Source organism: Mya arenaria, chromosome 4, assembly GCF_026914265.1.
Source record: "Mya arenaria isolate MELC-2E11 chromosome 4, ASM2691426v1".
NCBI classification, from domain to species: Eukaryota; Metazoa; Mollusca; class Bivalvia; order Myida; family Myidae; genus Mya; species Mya arenaria.
The window spans coordinates 24363244-24383770 of record NC_069125.1 but is presented as its reverse complement, the minus strand read 5'-3'; the positions used below and the strand labels follow the sequence as shown (position 1 = coordinate 24383770).

At 33.8% G+C, this 20527-nt stretch overlaps 1 protein-coding gene across 2 annotated transcripts; it reads right to left on the bottom strand.

The window, feature by feature from the left end:
• Positions 1–6902: 6902 nt before the first annotated feature.
• On the bottom strand, positions 6903–11348 carry LOC128230256 (uncharacterized). Of its 2 annotated transcripts, XM_052942366.1 has the most exons (3): positions 11067–11348; positions 10707–10752; positions 6903–9752 (listed from the first exon to the last, which is right to left on the bottom strand). In XM_052942366.1, the coding sequence occupies exons 2-3, from the start codon at positions 10720–10722 to the stop codon at positions 8188–8190; spliced, it is 1581 nt and encodes a 526-aa protein (XP_052798326.1). In that variant the 5' UTR covers positions 10723–10752; positions 11067–11348; the 3' UTR covers positions 6903–8187. The 2 variants fall into 2 exon arrangements, with proteins under 2 accessions (XP_052798326.1, XP_052798327.1); XM_052942367.1 differs by lacking the exon at positions 11067–11348 and having other exon boundaries at positions 10707–10805.
• Positions 11349–20527: the final 9179 nt, after the last annotated feature.

Genomic DNA, 20527 nt, shown 5'->3' with positions numbered 1-20527 from the left:
GATGCGTCAATCTCAATCCTTCAAAGGAAAGAGGTTTAGAAGAAATTAATATACATTTTGATTGATGATTATTTCATTTGTAATAGTTTTGTATGAAGGCCTATATTCGCCCGATGCGGCTCATATATTTATTAAAAATAAAGCAAAACAGTGAGTCGGCCATTTTGCTGTTGTTGTTGATCAATCTCAATGCCTAGTTGTACTTTTGTAGAGGGTCATGCAATGAATCTTTCTGTTGAGTTTCAGTGAATTTGGCCCGGTAGTTTCAGAGGAGATGGGGTTTTTTAAAGCAAAAATGGAAGTTGTTGATTAATCGCGACCCCTGGTCGTATTTTTGTAGAAGGTTACCCAAGGAAGCTTCCTGTAAAGTTTCATTGAATTGTGGAGTGGTAGTTTCAGAGAAGATATTTATTAGCAAAACAGGAAATCAGCTACATGTATTTTGTTGTTGTTGTTGTTGTTGTTGTTGATTAATCGTGACCCCATTAATAGTTAACATGTATATTTGAACATATCTAAAGATGTTGCATTCATCGATTGATATACGCAATTGCTGAAAGGCAGTTCGTTTAAGGTATGGAAGTTGAGGTGTAAATATTGGAAAATGACCGAGATGTTCCCAATGATGTGAAAAGGGAGGCGGTCAACAACATTTGATATCATACTGTGTCAAAACTTTCCCCCTTAACGATGTTTGTATCATGCTTTGAGACAGCTGTTTCAGCTGAACTAATTCTACTGAATTATGAGCGAATTTTTAACTACGCAACGAAGTAGTTAATCACATTTATTAACTTTAACAAAGTTCTGAACAACCGACCCATTGTTCAATCATTTCTTTCATATAAAAAGCTAACCTTAATTATCCACAATTGCCCCACCAATGATGTGTTTTATTGCGTCTCTTTAGCCAACTCCATTGGGAAGGTTTCACTTCCGGTTGGATGGAGCGACACTTCCGGTCCCGTTGGCGCTGAAACATTGAACCAATATTTATGTTAAAAAAATGCCGACATAAAAGTTAGCATGAACAACACTTTTTTACAATATTATGCCCCCTTTTCTACTTAGAATATACGTTAAAGTTTGCGTACCACCTCAAATATTTTCAAAGTCCATTGGTATCTGGCTTTGAAACTTTGCACGCCTGTTCATCATCATGCCCCCAACCTGTACCTCGACGGAGATAACTCTATCAAACATTTTGACAAAATCATGCCCCTTTTTCTACTTAGAATTTACGTTAAAATTTGCGTACCACCTCAAATATTTTCAACGTCCATTGACATATTGCTTTGAAACTTTGCACACTTGTTCACCATCATGTCCCCAACCTTTACACAGAATGAGGTAACTCTATCAAGCATTTTGACAAAATGATGCCCATTTTTCTACTTAGAATTTACGTTAAAGTTTGCGTACCACCTTTAATATTTTCAAAGTCCATTAACATCTGGCTTTAAACTCTGCACGCTTGTTCACCATCATGCCCACAACCTCTACACAGGTGGAGGTTACTCTATCAAGCATTTCGACAAAATTATGCCCCTTTTTCCTCTAAGAATTTACGTTCATTTTGCGTACCACCTCAAATATTTTCAAAGTCCATTGCCATCTGGCTTTTAAACTTCGCACGCTTGTTCACTATCATACCCCTGAAGAGGTCACTGTATCAAGCATTTTGACAGAATTATGTATTTGGACAAATAGTTTCAGAGGAGGTGTTTTTTTAAAGAAAAACAGGAAGTCGGTCATTTTGTTGTTGTTGTTGTTGTTAATCAATCGTGACCCCTTGTTGTATTTTTATAGAGGGACACCCAAGTAAGCTGTGAATTTTCATTGGATTTGCCCAGGTAGTTTCAGGGAGAGGTTCTTAAGAAATTGTTGACGGACTGACGGACGGACGACGGGCAAAGACCGACCACAATTGCTCACCTTGAGCACTTCGTGCTCTGGTGAGCTAAAATAGAGAAGAAATAAAAAATAAGACTTCTTCTTATCTCACTCATTGGCGAAAGAGAGTGTTTGCACACACACAAAACTCTTTAAAGATCTCATGATAAAGGTAACACACTTGTGGACATTTTGCTTTTTGCCGTTTGACAACAATTAAAAGCAAAAAATAGCAGCATAAAACCATTAGAAACAGTTCGGGATATTCGTACAAATCATTAAAATTGCATGTAAAAGACACACAACATACCTGCAATCCCGAATACAACCATTACGAAACGTCCATCTCGTCCCGGTTCCCACCTTCACCTGACCAATGCAAGGCTGAATTTATCGCTCCATGCATTCACACCTATACGTACACATGTCCAGGGGCTAGAATGCATACTATTGTTACCTAGTGTCTATTTTGTTTCGATACTTCCACTGAGAGTGTGGACGCGCTGGTCCGGCACGGATTACATGAAGTATACTGCTCTAGTGGTAGTTGTCCTAGCGGGGTGCACCAGAGTTAAAGTATGCCTGTTTTATATTTTAAAGGGGCTGTACTCCATATGATAAAATAGCGAAAAAAAGAAAAGAATATTGTCGAAAACTGACATAAACTTGGCATCGATGTTTTCAATGCATTGAAACTAGTCGGTGTTATCACGTGATATTACCGAGGTAGGTGTATAGCTTAATTATGTCACCCAATTAGAGTAAGCCTTCGTAGCTCAGTGGATACAACGCTGGCCTGCAATTTTGGCGACACGGGTAGGAACCCGGTCTCCGACACAATTGTTTTTTTTCTCACATTTTGGTACTTCTTTACAATTATGATATCAAAGCGTAACACATTCTATAAGATAATTGTCCTGAGATTAGTTACAGAAAAAAACTTTTTTTGGTGCAAATCTGATGTACAGTCCCTTTAATACACCATTTCCTTTTTGTGTGCAATAATTTCATTTTAATAAGTTGAATCCGTATAGTTGCAGCGTGTAATGTGGTCCATTGGCAGAAAGATGTATAGTCTCGGTACCGCATCGGCCATAATTGCAACTAACTCGATACATAATTTAGGGGTTTCTCAAGATACCGCTACCAGGGTCTTGCATACCCAACCTCTTCCAGGTGGACTGACTTCGAAGCAAGTGATTAAGATTGCGTTTGAACTTATCTGTTCTACTTCTTCGGAGACCAAATGTCCCTCCTCCAAGTCACTTAAACTCAGTGACAGGTTATGTGAAATTGGCATTTATAAGTTGGTCTACATGGCAAAAACATTCGCTATGTATTGTGCTAATCCCCAAGAGCATTGAAATACCAGATTTCAAAGGAAACTTTCAGAATCACCAGTGGAATAACTTAAAATGTAAATCTTTATATTGATTTGGTATATTAAAATGTTTGGAAGTGCATTTAGAATTAGAACCACTAATTACCCATTATATAACATCTTGATTGTATGATCATACATATAACTGACAGTGAAGGTGACGAGGATTCCGGTAGTTTTCATGCACGTATACAACGACTATAATGTGTATAAGTCTGTATCCTAGCTTCGATATGGAGTATACTTTAAAATTATAATCATACAGCCATACACTTTAAAGTATAAACGTATAAGTATAAACTTGTAGAAAAATGTAAATCCAGCCCAACTGTCCTGTTTTGTAAAGTGTACCTCAACCCCAACTATTCTATTTTGTAAAGCCACATGTTTGTCCATGCTGATAAAAGTCATGTTCTGTTGTATTTATGTATGTATGTATGGTGTATAAAGAACTTATTTATTCACATTCACTCGAGATTAACGAGCCGGAGGGCATTCAATATTTGGATATAATTACCTCTATTACTATTTATTAACAATACTTTTTATTCTCACAACGTGCGATATGCTTATGAAGGGGTAATATAGAAAATACAAAATCTACAAAAGTTTTCGAACAATATGTTTTTGATTTTATCTTTAAGCAAAATAAAGAAACATACAATGTCATTTGTCAAAATTGATTTTGTATTACAGATCCCACTCATAACTTGCTGCAGATAATTTCCTTACTTATTCATCATACCAATGATACATTAGCGGGGTCATAATTGTTTATTTAAACAATGTTAATTATTAAAAAAAAATATGGAGAAAATTGTATTTTAATTCTTGAAAATATCTCATTATAATTGTAAGTGTTTATTTCCGGTCTTCATAACGATTTAGTCGGCAGGCCGGCGCAGCCCGACGTCTAATTAATCGATTTAATCATTATTTAAATATCTTTGGTCATCATATTTAAGGCATACAGATACAGTGCATGCAACAGTTTTAAGCACCAATGTTTACTTACAATATTGTTTGTAGAATTCTTTGTATAAATTACATTATTTATTCAGAACGCGACTCTTTTAGTGTATACAAGTTACTTATATAAATACATAACACGAGACCACAGGCTCTAATTATTGTCTTACATTTAGTATTGTATACATGTGTAAAATCAACACAAAGAAAGATATTAATTTCTTTTTAATAATCAGTCAGTAACTAGTATAACAAGCAGTTGAATATTCTTTGTTTGACAAGAACAGTTTCTTTCAGAAAACTGAGGAAACTAAATTCTTACATGGTAAGAAGTAAACGGTAACATGTTTTAAAAACCACTTTTAAACCACAGACAATGACAAAAAAAAATTGTAATAAGGTACTGTAGTGACTTAGTGACTTGATAAGAATATGAGTAGATAACTTAACATAGTAAACTTTAACATTTCAACTTTAACTAAAATTGACCAAAAATGAGTAAATGAGTCGGTAGCGGCTACGTCCCTTGTTCTAAAACTGATTGATCAAATTTCACTATCGATTGTCGCCGACGTAGGCCTTTCCGATCAATTTTCGATTAAAATCGATCATTGGCACAACACTACAATGTACCACTAAAATTTAAACAACTAACCTGAGAAAAAACATTGAATAACTAAAATGACATAAAAAAACTACACACATTACACCGCGCTTCAACATGCTTAACACCACATTTCAACATGCTTTACAACGCGTTCCAACATGCTTTACACCGCGTTCCAACATGCTTAACACCACAATTCAACATGCTTAACAACGCGTTCCAACATGCTTTACACCGCGTTCCAACATGCTTAACAACGCGTTCCAACATTTTTTACAACAAGTTCCAACATGCTTAACACCACATTTCAACATACTTAACAACGCGTTCCAACATGCTTTACAGCGCGTTCCAACATGTTTAACACCACATTTCAACATGCTTTACAACGCGTTTCAACATGCTTTACACCGCGTTCCAACATGCTTAATACATGTACCACATTTCAACATGCTTCACAACGCGTTTCAACATGCTTAACATCACATTTCAACATGCTTTACACCGTGTTCCAACATGCTTAACACCACAATTCAACATGCTTTACACCGCGTTTCAACATGCTTAACACCACATTTCAACATGCTTTACAACGCGTTACAACATGCTATACACCGCGTTTCAACATGCTTTACAACGCGTTACAACATGTTTAACACCACATTTCAACATGCTTTACAACGCGTTCCAACATGCTTAACACCACATTTCAACATGCTTCACAAAGCGTTACAACATGCTATACACCACGTTTCAACATGCTTTACACCGCGTTCCAACATGCTTCACAACGCGTTTCAACATGCTTAACACCACATTTCAACATGCTTTACACCGCGTTCCAACATGCTTAACACCACATTTCAACATGCTTTACACCACATTTCTACATGCTTTACACCACATTTCAACATGCTTTACACCACATTTCTATTTGCTTTACACCACATTTCTACATGCTTATCATCACATTTCAACATGCTTTACAACGCGTTTCAACATGCTTTACACCACCTTTCAACAAGCTTTACAACGCGTTTCAACATGCTCAACATCACATTTCAACATGCTTTTCAATGCGTTTCTACATACTTTACACCACATTTCTACATGCTTTACACCGCGTTCCAACATGCTTAACATCACATTTCAACATGCTTTACAACGCGTTTCAACATGCTTAACATCACATTTCAACATGCTTTACAACGCGTTTCAACATGCTTTACACCGCGTTCAAACATGCTTAACACCACATTTCAACATGCTTTACAACGCGTAACAACATGCTTTACACCACATTTCTACATGCTTTACAACGCGTTTCAACATGCTTTATGTACAGCGCGTTTCAACATGCTTTAAATATACGATCTGACACGAGTTGTCATTTAATACAAGATTTTATTAAACGAGTTTATGAAATTTGTTAGTAAGCGAGCCTCTGGCGAGCTTACTAACAACTTTCATGGACGAGTTTAATAAAATTCTTGTATTAAATGACAACGAGTGTCAGATCTTTTTTATCACATGCTTAAAACGGTGTTTTATTACCAATTTAGTTCCACTTTCTGAACCGATTGTTTGACAGCCAAACTACATGACTACACTAGTCTATAACATGGCTCCTCCAGTCTATTACATCGCTACTCCAGTCTATTTACATGGATACTCCTGTCTATTACATTACTACACTAATCTATAACATGGCCCCTCCAGCCTATTACATGGCTCCTCCACTCTATTACATGGCTCCTCCAGTCTATAACATGGCTTCTCCAGTCTATTACATGGCTCTTCCAGTCTATTACATGGCCCCTCCAGTCTATAACATGGCCCCTCCAGTCTATAACATGGCTCCGCCAGTCTATTACATGTTCATATATATATATATATATATATATATATATATATATATATATATATATATATATATATATATATATATATATATATATATATATATATACATGTATATATGTAATCATAATCATAAAAATGCAACCTTTTTATCTCGTTATTGTCCAAAACAATTGGTTTATAACATCCAATTTACATTTATTTTATCTAACAGTCAGGTACATCAAACAGGTTTTCGTGGTAATAATTTCTTTTCATAAATGTTTTTTTTAAAAGTCTCAACCACATTTACAAATAAAACAAATGGTCATATAAAACGGATGTGGTCATTCTTTGAAAAAAAGTAAATACAAACAAACACACACAAAAAATGATTTTGGTCCAGAAAAACAAAATATTATCCTTTATTAATGTGTTTTAATTAATAGAGCTCTACGTTGCCACACATTCCCCAGAATATCACAAATATCTTTTATCTTTACCTAATTCATGCTTTTATGTTTCGATCATTACAGTCTAATTATTTGAACAGGAAAATGCAATAAAATAAATATATAGTTTCGCATCAAACTAAATTGTGCGCCTCTAAAACTACAAAATTTATTTCCATGTCACCAATTCATTGTTATGTATTGCTATGTTACGTATGTTTTTTTTTCGTGTCGGATTGAGCTAAAAAACTAATTATCATATACCCGACTAAATACAGATTTTTGTATCTTGTATCCTGATATACTTAAGCTCGGCACGGTTTGTTTTAATTCAATATAAGTTATGGTGTATGGAACAATGAAAAACGAACCATTCTCTCACCGTGTATATTTTAGCGGTTGTACTGATTATTTCCAAATGCAAAAAAAACATCTGAATAAGGGTCATAGTTGAGAATTACGGAAATATCCACTACCAGTGTTTAAATAACACTTAAACGTATTCGCATCGTCAAGACAATGATTTATAAAACGTTTTTGCTCATTTTGTACGTACTGCTTGATGCGGGTCTAACAATCAATGTTTTGAACCTGGATGCATGACATGTTTCCAACTTCCCATATAACATGTACGTGGTGATGTATTGTGTTTGTGGACAATCAAGGTCCTTAATTCTTGTACAACTCTTACTTCCGCTTGGAACTGTCAAATTTCTTACAAGCGTTTATTTAACGTTATCCATATTAACACGATAACGTTTAATTCGCAATAAAACAAATAGCGGGTTATATTGCGTGAAACCGCGAACAATACGTCTACACGTGAAAATAAATACTGAAATTAATACATGGTTATCCCCGGAGAAAATACTGGTGCTCATGATTTATCATCCGTAACTTATGTACATGGCTTAACAATGTATTGGTTAATGGTTTTCTTGCACAAACTAACAAAATTACAATTCATGTTGGATGTCCCTCGGAACCAAGAATTTTAATATTGAAAACACGTGCAAAACATTTGCCCTTAAGCATATATTGTCTAACTATATCTGTTGCAACATGCGACCGAGTAATAGGTTATACTTCCCCATTACTGTCAGCACGGTATCTTCATCAAACATTTGAACTGAACAATTCGGATCGTTCAGCTTTATCTCTTCCATAATGTACGGATAGTCTACAGTCAAAAATACTTCTCTTAACACTGATTTCATCCATTGGATAAGACCGATTTCTTCCTCACTAAAATCTTCCAATTTAACTTCAGACGACGATAGCTCGGAAAAAAGACGACAGCGCCATTCAGGAATAAGAATGTCCATGAGTTTAAATTGCGTCTGTCTGTATTCTTCCCTTGCCCAAGCTAGTTTCATTTCCTCAATGTGGCTCATTCCTGGTTTACAAACCTCCGTTCGATACTTTATCATACGTAATTTGAGTATTTCAAGTTTGTCACGTTTGATGCCTTCTTGTAAAAGTCTCGCCTCAGGTGTGCTAAGAGCATCTGAAATTCGCTTACATCGCATAACAAGCTTTGGTCCATCCTGGATGAGCTCTGTAATAGTCTCTAGGAGTTGAGCTTTATCTGCATGCTTAATCCTGTTGTGCAGCAAATTACGTCCGGGAATCATGTAATACGGGAGGTGATTATCGACGATAGCTTTGTGTAGTCGTGTTAGAGCAATCGTCGCTGTCTCAAGTAAATTTTCAGCAGTAAAAAAGTCAGCTGTATATTCTTCGCTTAACCAGAAGACGATGTTTTTCATGATGAACGATGAAACGCTGTCGCAGATTGGAGCAAAACATGACTTCTTCACCAATTTTAGCAGAACATATAGTTTATACTGGCCTTCGATAAGGCTACATGTCAGTGCCAGTTCTCCCCGAATGAAGCATATACGCCATTCCTTGTCGAAGTTCTCGCTTCCCTTACATCCAGTAGGTACCAAGTGTGGTAGGCACTTGATAACTTCTTCACGTAAACTCCTAGATGGCCAATTAGTTCTGTCTCGCTCCCTCCAGTCCTTGAGTATTGCTCTCTGCGACAAGCATCGAAAGGAGAAAACCTGATCTTCCATGTATATGCCTTTGCTTCGGGGAACGGATGGTCCAGCTTTTGCATGACTTTTCCAACCTTTCTGCATTGATTCTTGGACATGTTTAGATATTTGAGTAGTAAACAAATCACTTGAAATGCATGTATCACCATTTGCCGCTCGAAACAAGGATGATTCTATCCAATTATTTCGCACAGTACCGTGCTTGAATAGTTTCAATTGGAAATGTCCTGGGTGGCAGTGGTCACTTTTCATTTCGAATATTGTGCTTGTTTTTTCACTTTCGGTTATTTCTGAATTTTCCTCTGGGGCCACGACGCAAGCCACGTGTTTATCTTCGTAAAGCCGGTCGTGGTCACTTTCGTAAGGGCATGTTATTCCTTCAGCTTTACTTCCGGCTGTTATTCGAGTATAACGGTCGCCATTTTTGTTGTAAGCTATGTCCATGTCTTTCTGCATTTGGCGTCGCTTGTTTACCATGTCAGGACTATATCCCAATTGGTTCATGACTTGAAATACATTGCGTGAGAGCTGTTGGCCATCTCTTGAACCTGAAGAAATACAATACAAAATTTTCAATATATGGCCGGATTCTTTTCTCAAGTGTGGAATGTATCTCATGATTTTATGGTCTTGGAATCTAATTTGGTGGTAAAATCTCGGATGGAATCAAATTTACAAGAAAAGAAAGCAAAAGCGAATCTTTAACACCTATACAGTACGGTTAAGTATGTCGCTACAATACAACGTTCATTGACAAAATCATGAATGAATGGCATTTTGGGGTCTTGTATTGGATTCTTATTTGGTGGAAAAAACACAGACGAATCTTTAACACCTGTACTGTTAAGTCCATCGCTACAGTACAACAATCATATACAAAATCATGAATCAGAATGCATGACATAATCACATCGATCACGCGAAATGAAGATTCCTATAACTTTGTAAGGGTGAGTCAGGTGTTTAACCAAGTTACACAACAAGTCCGAGGCGGAATTAGTATCACTTTGGAGAGCCCAATACATTTGGGTGAGAGATGGCAACTTGACTCTATCAAGTAAAAATGTGCATCGCATAATTGTGTATTGTTCTCAGTCGCTAAACACATGAACCAACGTTTATCAATGGCCGGTCCCGGTGTTATTTTGTTGTAACTATCGAATATTTCTTACACCTTTTTTCTTTCAACATGACAAACTGTCAGAGTGAACATAGTTTTCGTGACACTTTTATTTTTCGCTGCTGATTTCGTTTCCTTCCAACTTAATGTCACATTGTCTTGTTTTACTTTACGTAATAATACATGTTTTTGAATAAATAGTCTTACATTGGATATGTAAGTGCCTCAATCCAATATGGATTACGTCTTTCTTGTGACATAAATAAAACTTAGGAGCTTGGCTGCGCAAAGATAAAATAACGTATTCCTTTTATACTGATAACTCATGAATTAATAAGATAAAACTATAATAACATTCACTAAAAAACATTAGAATACTCACCGGAATTACTCGCCATAACTTCAGTTTGTAATTTATTGCCGCTCCTCTAAAAAGCAAATATTCCTATATATAATCAAAATTGTGATTTCGTAATTGTTTCACAATGAAGTAATATGGCTATTAAATCAATAGATAGAACGGGCTGTAAATTCAACTGTATTATGTAAAACGACAGCAAAGATGACAATAGAACGAAAAACAAAGCGGACAAAACTTTAAAGTGGTATTTGTTTTATTTAACTAAACGATTACAATTAAACTGTCACCCACAAGGTCAGGTTGTGTGGTAATGCCAATTCCATATCAATTACAAATAGGCAAAAATGATCCCAGATTAATTAATAATCATGGTAACTTTACCTCAAAGAAATATGTTGTTTAATATTATAATTCTATAATATTTATAAAGGTAGCCGACTCGCCCCCATGTTCCTCTATATTTACCAAACGAACCATGTTAGGAGGCAAAAACTTTGATGAAGCTCAACAAAACGCAACACGTTCAGGCTTTACTTGGAGAGTGAAGTACTATTACTATACACGTTAATTCCACCCCAGTTTTCCAGACTAAAACTGTTTTATTCCACAACGACATCAACAAATCAACACCATGAACCATCCGATAACAAGCACTTCAACACTATCATGATACCACCGAAAATTAAGTCCAAATCGTCCCACAAAGCCGTAAACACAAATATCCAGACTGCATTTACGTAAAGAAATATATATATATATATATATATGCCACCACGTATGTATGTGTGTGTATATAAACGATACAGTGCAACAAGCTGTTTCTTAGATGGGTTTATTCTCATTGATCAGAGGTTTGATAGTGATCAATCTAACGCAATTTAAAAGCACCATCCCTCTGGTGTGCGGGAATGCCGGATTTTAATCGTTGATAAAACGTTATGTTAAATTACATGGGCTACCCGATCTTAACCCACGAGAAACAGCCGAAGAAACACTTGGAAAGGTTATTGAGTTTTTAAATGATAAAAAGATCTACAACCTTAAACCATACGAAGCAGATTATGCTCATAGACTGCCTAGCAGGAAAAGCCAGTGTAGAGACATGATTGTTAAATTCGTCTCCAGGTATACAAAAATTTCTATTTTGAAAAACAGAAGATCATTAAAAGGCAGTGGTGTATTCATAAATGAAGACTTAACACAATTAAATCTTCAAGTCTTAATGTGTGTTAAGAAGAAACTGCCAGCTATAGTACAGGACGCATGGGTCATCGGGGGAAAGATTTTCTTCCGGAATGATACTGGGCGAATTCAGGTCGTGAGATATGACAACTATGTTTATTGGCTCGACATGCCGTGGCCTGCCGTCGCACGAACAAGCCGCACCGGAAGTACAGACAGCACTCACTAACATTTTGTACGTTAAAGACTTACTCCAGGGCAGTTTCTTTTTTATGCAGTGGATTGAATGTCCACTATACTATACTCCTATTGATCATTTACATGTATAAAGCTTTAACAGTGTGGTAGTATATACTGATAATCCGGACTACCTGTGAAGGTTTATTGAATTGATACTTAGGCTAAACCAATAATACCTTAAGTTTCCTGTACTATACACATTTAAATAGGTGTATTTTTTATCTTTCTACATAAACACTTATTTGATATCATAAAAATATAGCACACACATTATGTTTACACACACCTGCAATCTAGTGAGGGGTATAGTTATATTAGCTCTCATTTGATAAAATTTAGCATATCTGTCTAAGATATTATATTTATTTGGCTGTGTATTGTGTTTAGTTTTTCATGCTGTAGTGTTATACTTCATACTGTACCTAGACACTATAATATACAGCATACTTTGCCTTTGATATACAGTACATATGCACTACCAATATTTTTTTAATGCAATATGTATTAAGTGCTAAATGTCAATGTACAATGCATGCAGTTATGTCAAACGAACATAGTTATAATGTTGTTTTTATGTACATTTAGAAGTTGGTATTATAATACACATACTTTTTAAAACTCCTAAAAATTGTTTAAAAACATGTATTTTTGGTAGCCTTATATTACACTATTTTCAAACAAACATAGTTATAATTTGTTTTTTTATGTACATTTAGAAGTTGGTATTATGATACACATACATTATTTTAAAAAAATCATTAGTGACCGACACAAACATTTAAAATTTCAGTATTTCATTCTTGAAATTTAAGAATAATTACAATGCTGGACATTAATTTTGACGCTTAACACATACTTTTAAGTTAAAGTACAATATATCTCCCTACATGCAGTTTTTGTTTTTCGAGCATGCATTCATGTTTTTCGACCAAAATATGCATACCTAGGGGAGTAATTATTAAATAAGCCTCGATGTTTTGAAATATATGTATCAAGTTTGATAAAAAGATAAATTACTATATGCATTGCCATGATGCGATAAAATATTCAATATGTAAAAATATACTATTTGTAGTTACAAGTGAAACATTTTTTTTCTTTCTTTTTCCTTTGTACAATATATGTTTTAGTACTACACTGCCCTCTTAAGATGTTAAACTAGTAATTAAATACATGTAATTCTCTTTATGTTTGTATGCATGCTGTTCATTGTAGTTTTTGCTATGAATACGTTAAGGCTTATAGCGTTTAGAAATAATACATGCATTAAATGTAAAACATTCATATATAAGATGTGCATATTCAAGAAGAATAATGGCAATTCATTTCACCACACTTTCTATCCACATAAGTACATTTTCTGTGTTTTTTCTTTTGTTTTTCACTTAATATGATTTTTAGTCATCACAGTATTTTTTGTAGTACTAAGTGGTTTTCATTCGTTTGCAAACAACGTATAAAGGAGTGTGTTTTGTACTTGACTTTCTATATAGGTAGCATTAATACTTTTTGGTCTTTACTTTTTAAATATTATAATCAGTACAGTTTATTTTGTATTGTTAAGTGGATTTCATTCGTAAGTATACTTCGTATAAAAGAGCAAATTGTGAACATGAATACCAGTTATAACAACCATGCCTGTAGATGTATGTACTTTTAATGTTAATGGCATAGGTTCTCGATCTAAGCGCGAAGAAGTTCTAAGCTGGTTAAAAACAAGTAACTTTTCAATATGCTTGCTACAAGAAATACATTTTTCACATATAGTAAATAATGTTAATGACTGGAAGAAACCTTGGGCAGGACAGTGCTTTCTTAGTGGAGACAGTACAATTAGTAAGGGCTTAAAAAATTTCCTAAATACAAACATCAATTACACAGTTGAAGAATATAAAGAAATAATACCAGGCCGATTACAGCTTCTAAATATCAAAATAAATGATATGAGTATAAAAGTTATTATTGTTTATGGTCCGAATTCAGATGATTTAAAATTTATAAAAACTTTAGAAGAACATATTGACCTCTACATGGATAAAACTCTTTTAATAGGTGGTGATTTTAATACTGTTTTAGACCCTAAAGTAGATAAACTTAACGGTAACATAACAACGCATAAAAATTGCAGGAGACAGCTTAACATGATACTAGAAAGTTATGATATGTGTGATATATGGCGCGTCAAAAATAAAGACAAACGGAGGTACACATAGCACTCTAATAACAAACCAACTATTTTTTGTAGACTTGATTACTTTTTGGCATCAAATGAACTCTTCAATAAAATTATCGCATGCAAAATAAAACCCGGTTTTAAATCTGACCACTCACTAGTAAGCATACAAATTAATTTAAATGAAAATAACCGAGGTCCAGGATATTTTTCATTTAATAACTCAATCCTTGCAGATAGCAATTTTCAAAATCAAATCAAGCGATGTATAACAGAGATCGTAGAATTAAATAGAGAATCAAACCCAAATACCCTATGGGAAATAATAAAAGACCGCATCCGTGATGAATCTATAAAGTATTCAAGCAATAAAAAGAAAACAACAATAGAACATGAACAAGAAATTTTGAAAAACATTACTGAAATTGAACAAGAACTTCTGGAATCGAACAACGCCGAAATACTGGATAAACTTAATCAAGAAAAAGAAAAACTCGATAAAATTAATGAAGAAAAAATAAAAGGTATTACTACGGTCTAAAGCAGAATGGATAGAAGGTTTTGAAAAGAACACAAAATATTTCGCTAATTTAGAAAAGAAACGTGCACAGCATAAAACAATCACACAATTAAATATTGATGAAAATATTGAAACTGATAAACATAAAATATTAGAGTATGTAAAGTCGTATTATGAATCTTTATACAGACAGGACGAAAATATAGAAGAATCTATTAATTCACGACAAACATTACAAACACTATAACTGAAGAAAACATGCATCCCGTACATTTATCAGAAACTGAATGCTATAATGCTCTTAAAGATATGAAACTTGATAAAAGCCCAGGGTCTGACGGTTTGACTGCAGAATTTTACAAAATGTTTTGGAATGAAATTAAAACTTATCTAAAAGACTCATTCAATTTTTCATTAGACAGCGACAATCTTACTCAGCTACAAAAACAAAGCGTCATAACACTTCTTCCAAAAAAAGACAAGGACACAAGTAACATCAATAACTGGAGTCCTATTTCCTTATTAAACATTGACTATCAAATAGCTTCAAAAGCAATTGCTAATAGGATAAAACCCCTGCTAAATAATATAATCGGTACTGAACAAACAGGGAATAAAAAAGGAAGATATATTGGGGAAAATGTTCGTATTTTACAAGAAGCTATTAATTTTGTAAATGAAAATGATATAAATGGCCTCATATTTTTTTTAGACTTTAACAAAGCATTCGACAGCTTAGATCACAAATTTATGTTTGAATGTCTTAGAAAATTTAATTTCAGTGAAAATGTAATTAAATGGGTTCGATTATTTTATAAAAATGCAATGGCCTGTGTTACCAAAACGGTTATCTTTCTGACTTTTTCAACATTAAAAAAGGTGTACGCCAAGGATGCCCATTATCTCCGTACTTATTCCTTATTTGTATAGAAGCGCTTGCTATTGAAATCAATACAAACAAAAATATTAAAGGTATAAATGTACATAATACAGAACTAAAACAAACCTTATTTGCTGATGTTGCCAGTTTCCTTATGGATGGAACACAAAAATCTTTCGAAGAACTTATGATTTGTCTAAACGATTTTGGAAAAGTTTCGGGGTTAACATTAAATAAAGCTAAATGTGCAGTTTTACGATTAGGTCCACTTAAATACGCTGACATACCGTTTTGTAAGAAATATAATTGGCAAATCACCCAAACATCTGCGCTAGGCATAACATTTACCAACGGCACAGTTGAGATGGAAAAAGTAAATTTCACTGATAAGATTTTAGAATTTGAGGCATGTCTTGAAAAATGGAAAAAATGGAATCTTTCGTTACCACGAAAAATCACTGTAATCAAAACATTTGCGTTCCCAAAACTTCTCTTCCCACTAACTGTTTTGGAAACACCATCTGAAACATGTTTAAAGTGATACAAAACAAAATGTACAAATTCTTATGGAATGGAAAACCCGATAAAATATCAAGAAATCAAATAATTCAAAAATATGAAAATGGTGGTTTAAAAATGCTCAATATATCTATTTTTGTCAAAGCAATTTAAGCAAGCTGGGTAAAAAGAATTGTTTATATCTATATGGGTTAAATTATATATGCAAATGACCAAACAGTTTGGAGAAGATCTAATTTTTAAAAGTTGTTTGGATCCGAAAAGCACTCAAAATCTTAAATTAAAATCTGTTTTTCTTCTAAAAGTCATACAATCATGGGCATCGTTTACATATAAGACGGATACTGCGATCGTAGCAAAAGAAATTATATGGAACAACAGCGAAATAAAACTCCCTAATAATAAAACAATTTTTACAAAGAATGGCATAATAGGGGTCTAAAATATGTCGAACATTTGTATGACTACAGAAAAAAAACTTTTTATGACTTTAACGACTTATCGAGACTATACGCTCTTGGTACACATGATTTTTTGAAATACCATGCTTTAATCAGCAGTATTCCTGATGACTGTAAAACCCGGTTGAAAAACGAAGGCATATCATATAACACACCAACTTACTTTGTAGATAAGGTGGAGGAAAATACAAAAATTAGTAAAATAGTCTACAAGAATCTTATTATGCAACTTATACCTGAAAATAGAACTCGAGAAGAAAACTGGGAATCTCAATTTGATCTTAACTCTAAACAATGGAAAAATGTGTACACACAGGCGCTCAAACTAACAATAGATACGAAAATTCGGGAATTCCAATATAAATACATAATGAATATCCTTCCAAACAATGACAAGCTTTACACGTACAATATTGTTGCATCAAGGTTATGTGATTTTCGTGTAATGAACATCGACTCAAACATCCATATGTTTTGGGAATGTCATATTTCGCAGACGTTTTGAGGTGAATTTAGAACATTCATAACAAATTATTTCAATGAAGTGAGCTTTAGAGAACTATCATATAAAACTATAAGCTTTTGTGATTTAATGCCAAACAAAGAAAAAATTGGTTATCAAATAAATTTTATGATACTTCTAGGAAAATATTTCATTTTTAAATCAAAATGTGAAGGAAAAATACCAACATGTGCCATGTTTGTCCAATATCTCAATAAACGACTAAAATAGAGAAACAATGGCAACAATGAAGTTTAAAATCAACACCTATAATAGACGATGGCAACAATTAGAACACTTATTATCTTAGTAAAACAGCTCTAGTATATAGTAGTATTGTAAAGCGCATTTGAATGAAATATCCGCCAAAGAACTGTACTTTATAAGATTCATATTTTTTTAAAGTAAGTAGGTTTTTTAAAGTTAGTAAGGTTTTTTTTAAATTTTTAAATTTAACATTTATGTTAGGAACAGTATTGCGAAACATCAAATACACACCACCTCTCCCATTCTTTTTATTTTTTTGTATACCTTTTTTTTTAGAAAACAAGTCCCAAACGTTAATAGGAGTTTTCAAACAAAGAGTTAGATAAATATTTATTTATTCACATTGATATTATTTAGTATAACGGTTTGTATTAAATGGTATACATATATACGTCGTTTATAAATGTATGTATGAATGAACATTTGGGCAATAAAAACAGAAACCAGAAAAAAAGGTAAAAAAAAAAGGATTTTTTAAAGCATTTTTATTTCATATAGTATACAATACTTATGATAAAAAATATGAACGTTTAAATTATATTATTGATTATTAAAGCTGCACTCTCACAGATTGAACGTTTTGACAACATTTTTTTTTTTGGAACAAGCCAATTTTTGCGAAAATCCATGGAAACCAGTTATATAAGACTGCTGACAAAAATAGAGCGCAGATTTTTATATTTAAGTTAAAAAAATGATGTGTTATGCATTACCTAAAATATTAATTTTCGAACGGAAATATGAAAATCTACGATCTGATTTTTGTCAGAAATATTTTATCGTTGGTTGGCAGATATTTTCGCAAAAAAAATTGCCCATTCCAAGACAAAACATAAAAGAGTTGTAAAAATGGTATATCTGTGAAAGTAAATATGAAAATGACTTTAAAGATATTTTTAAACACTGCCCGATTTCACTTTACGGTCGACATATATCTTATATAAAATACTGTACACGAATTAAAGAAGAGTGCGTATAAAGAGAAAAAAAACTTGAAAAGCAATCTTATCATATGTGATATTGCGAAAGTCCGTCAAGTGTAAATGTAGAAACGCGATTGCAAAAGTAGAGAGAAGAACTTTTGATTGAACTTCCATGTGTTTTGATAATAGTACTGTGGATATTATATAGTTCAGCCCATTAATTGATTATAAACTACTTATGAAGATTTAATTGCATTCTCTGTAAAAAAAATCCTGAAATGTATTACCCTAAATAGCAATAAACTACTGACAATTTTAAGATTATACATTTAAAAAGAAAATTCTTAAAGATAATTGAATAAGTGTTGTTTGAACTTATGTCTTAATTCAGGCAGCTAATAAATTACTTGTGTTTGTTAAGTATTTACGTTTCGAAAAGCCGAAAAATAAAAGTTTAAAAATGTCACCTTTCTCAATATAAGGCTCAATATAATAGTTTATTGTGTTATATGTTATCAAAGCTCTTTTTGTAATGAATTGTGAAATGTGGGATATTTGATAAACTTGGAAACTTGCAATATAAGGCTCAATAGCTCTAAATTTATAAAGTATTTTACACAACCTAACAGATTAAATAATCTTCAAAACAATAAAAAAAATATAATAAGATACACAAGACATTATTGGAGAAAAAAAACTAAAATGCAATTTAGTATGGTTAAATGGTGAAATAAGCGAGTACTGGTTCTTGGAAGAACATTACACTTTTGTCAAGGTTTGCATTTTTTAACAGTAATATCAACTCTCCTAGTAAAGCCCAAACTTGTTGAGTAATGTTGAGATTTGTCAATGTTATGGCCTCTTGAACATTTATGAGTTTGGTAAATATAGGTAAATACTAGTACATGTACAGGGATGACTCGGCTTCCCTCATTTATATTTAGTACTACTACTAATAAATAATTATTGTGGTTTAGCATAAGAGGCAGTACCCCATAATTAGTTATTCAGTTTTCAACATGTTTGCCCTTTAATTGATACTAGAAGGGGCGTGGCTATAGGTGTGTGGCATAAGCACACACCCTACCTCTGTTATTCAACATTTTCGAAGTGCCTTTTCGCGAAATTTTATAGCTAGATTGTAAATAATAGAATGCAAAATTATTCCTTTTGTTCTGTCATGCATGTAATATGTGTATTTATTTTTGTGTTTATAACGATGAGCTATATAATTTATGCTTAAGTTGAATAAACATTCTGTTCTGTCATTAATTTGAAATGCAATGATTCGCTTCGTTGTAAAAGACGAATTACATGTATTCTATTCCATGTACCTTAACTAGAGCCCCAGCTTACCTTCACAGCTTGGCTACGCTACATCACCGAGAGGCACTGGGCTACCCACAGCCCATGCCCAAGGTCACCTGGACAATGTGAATTGCCTCCCGATCACCTTTAGTGTACGGTACGGTGTTCATCTACAACTTCCAAGTCAAGTTTAATGATCATAAATCTATGCATTGTCCAGTTATCACTTAGACAAGCTTTTTGCCTTCGCGGTTATTGTGACCTTGACTTTGGACCGCTATCTTCTAGACACTCCAAACCACCAAGTCAAGTTTGAGGACCATAGGTCCAGGCATTGTCGAGTAATCGCTCGGACAAGCTTTTTGCGTTCAAGCAGGTTACTGTGACCTTTGACCTCAAAATCAATAGGAGTCATCTACTGGCTACCCAAACTTCCAAGTCAAGTTTGAGGACCATAGGTCCAGGCATTGTCGAGTTATCACTAGGACAAAACTTGTGCGTTCAAGAGCATAAATGAGCTTGTAGCGAAGTAACTGTGTACAAACAGGATGCAACCATGGTTAGAGATAACCTGGTTCTCTAACGTCCATGAGTGTACACCTAATTAAGTAAAATTCAGTAATAAACTTTGGGCCATATAGTGGCATCTAGTCTGGTGCCTTGTGAAATAAATATACCGGTAATCCGCTTGACTTTAAAAAGGCTGACTGCTCTTTGACCAAGATCTATTGCATGTATTTGACCTACTTTTTGACCTGATATAACCAAACTTGACATATGTTTTAGAGACAGACCACACTTAGAATAAAGAATTCTGAATTTACCACCTGGCATGATATTACAGGACAATTACAAACAACAATTACC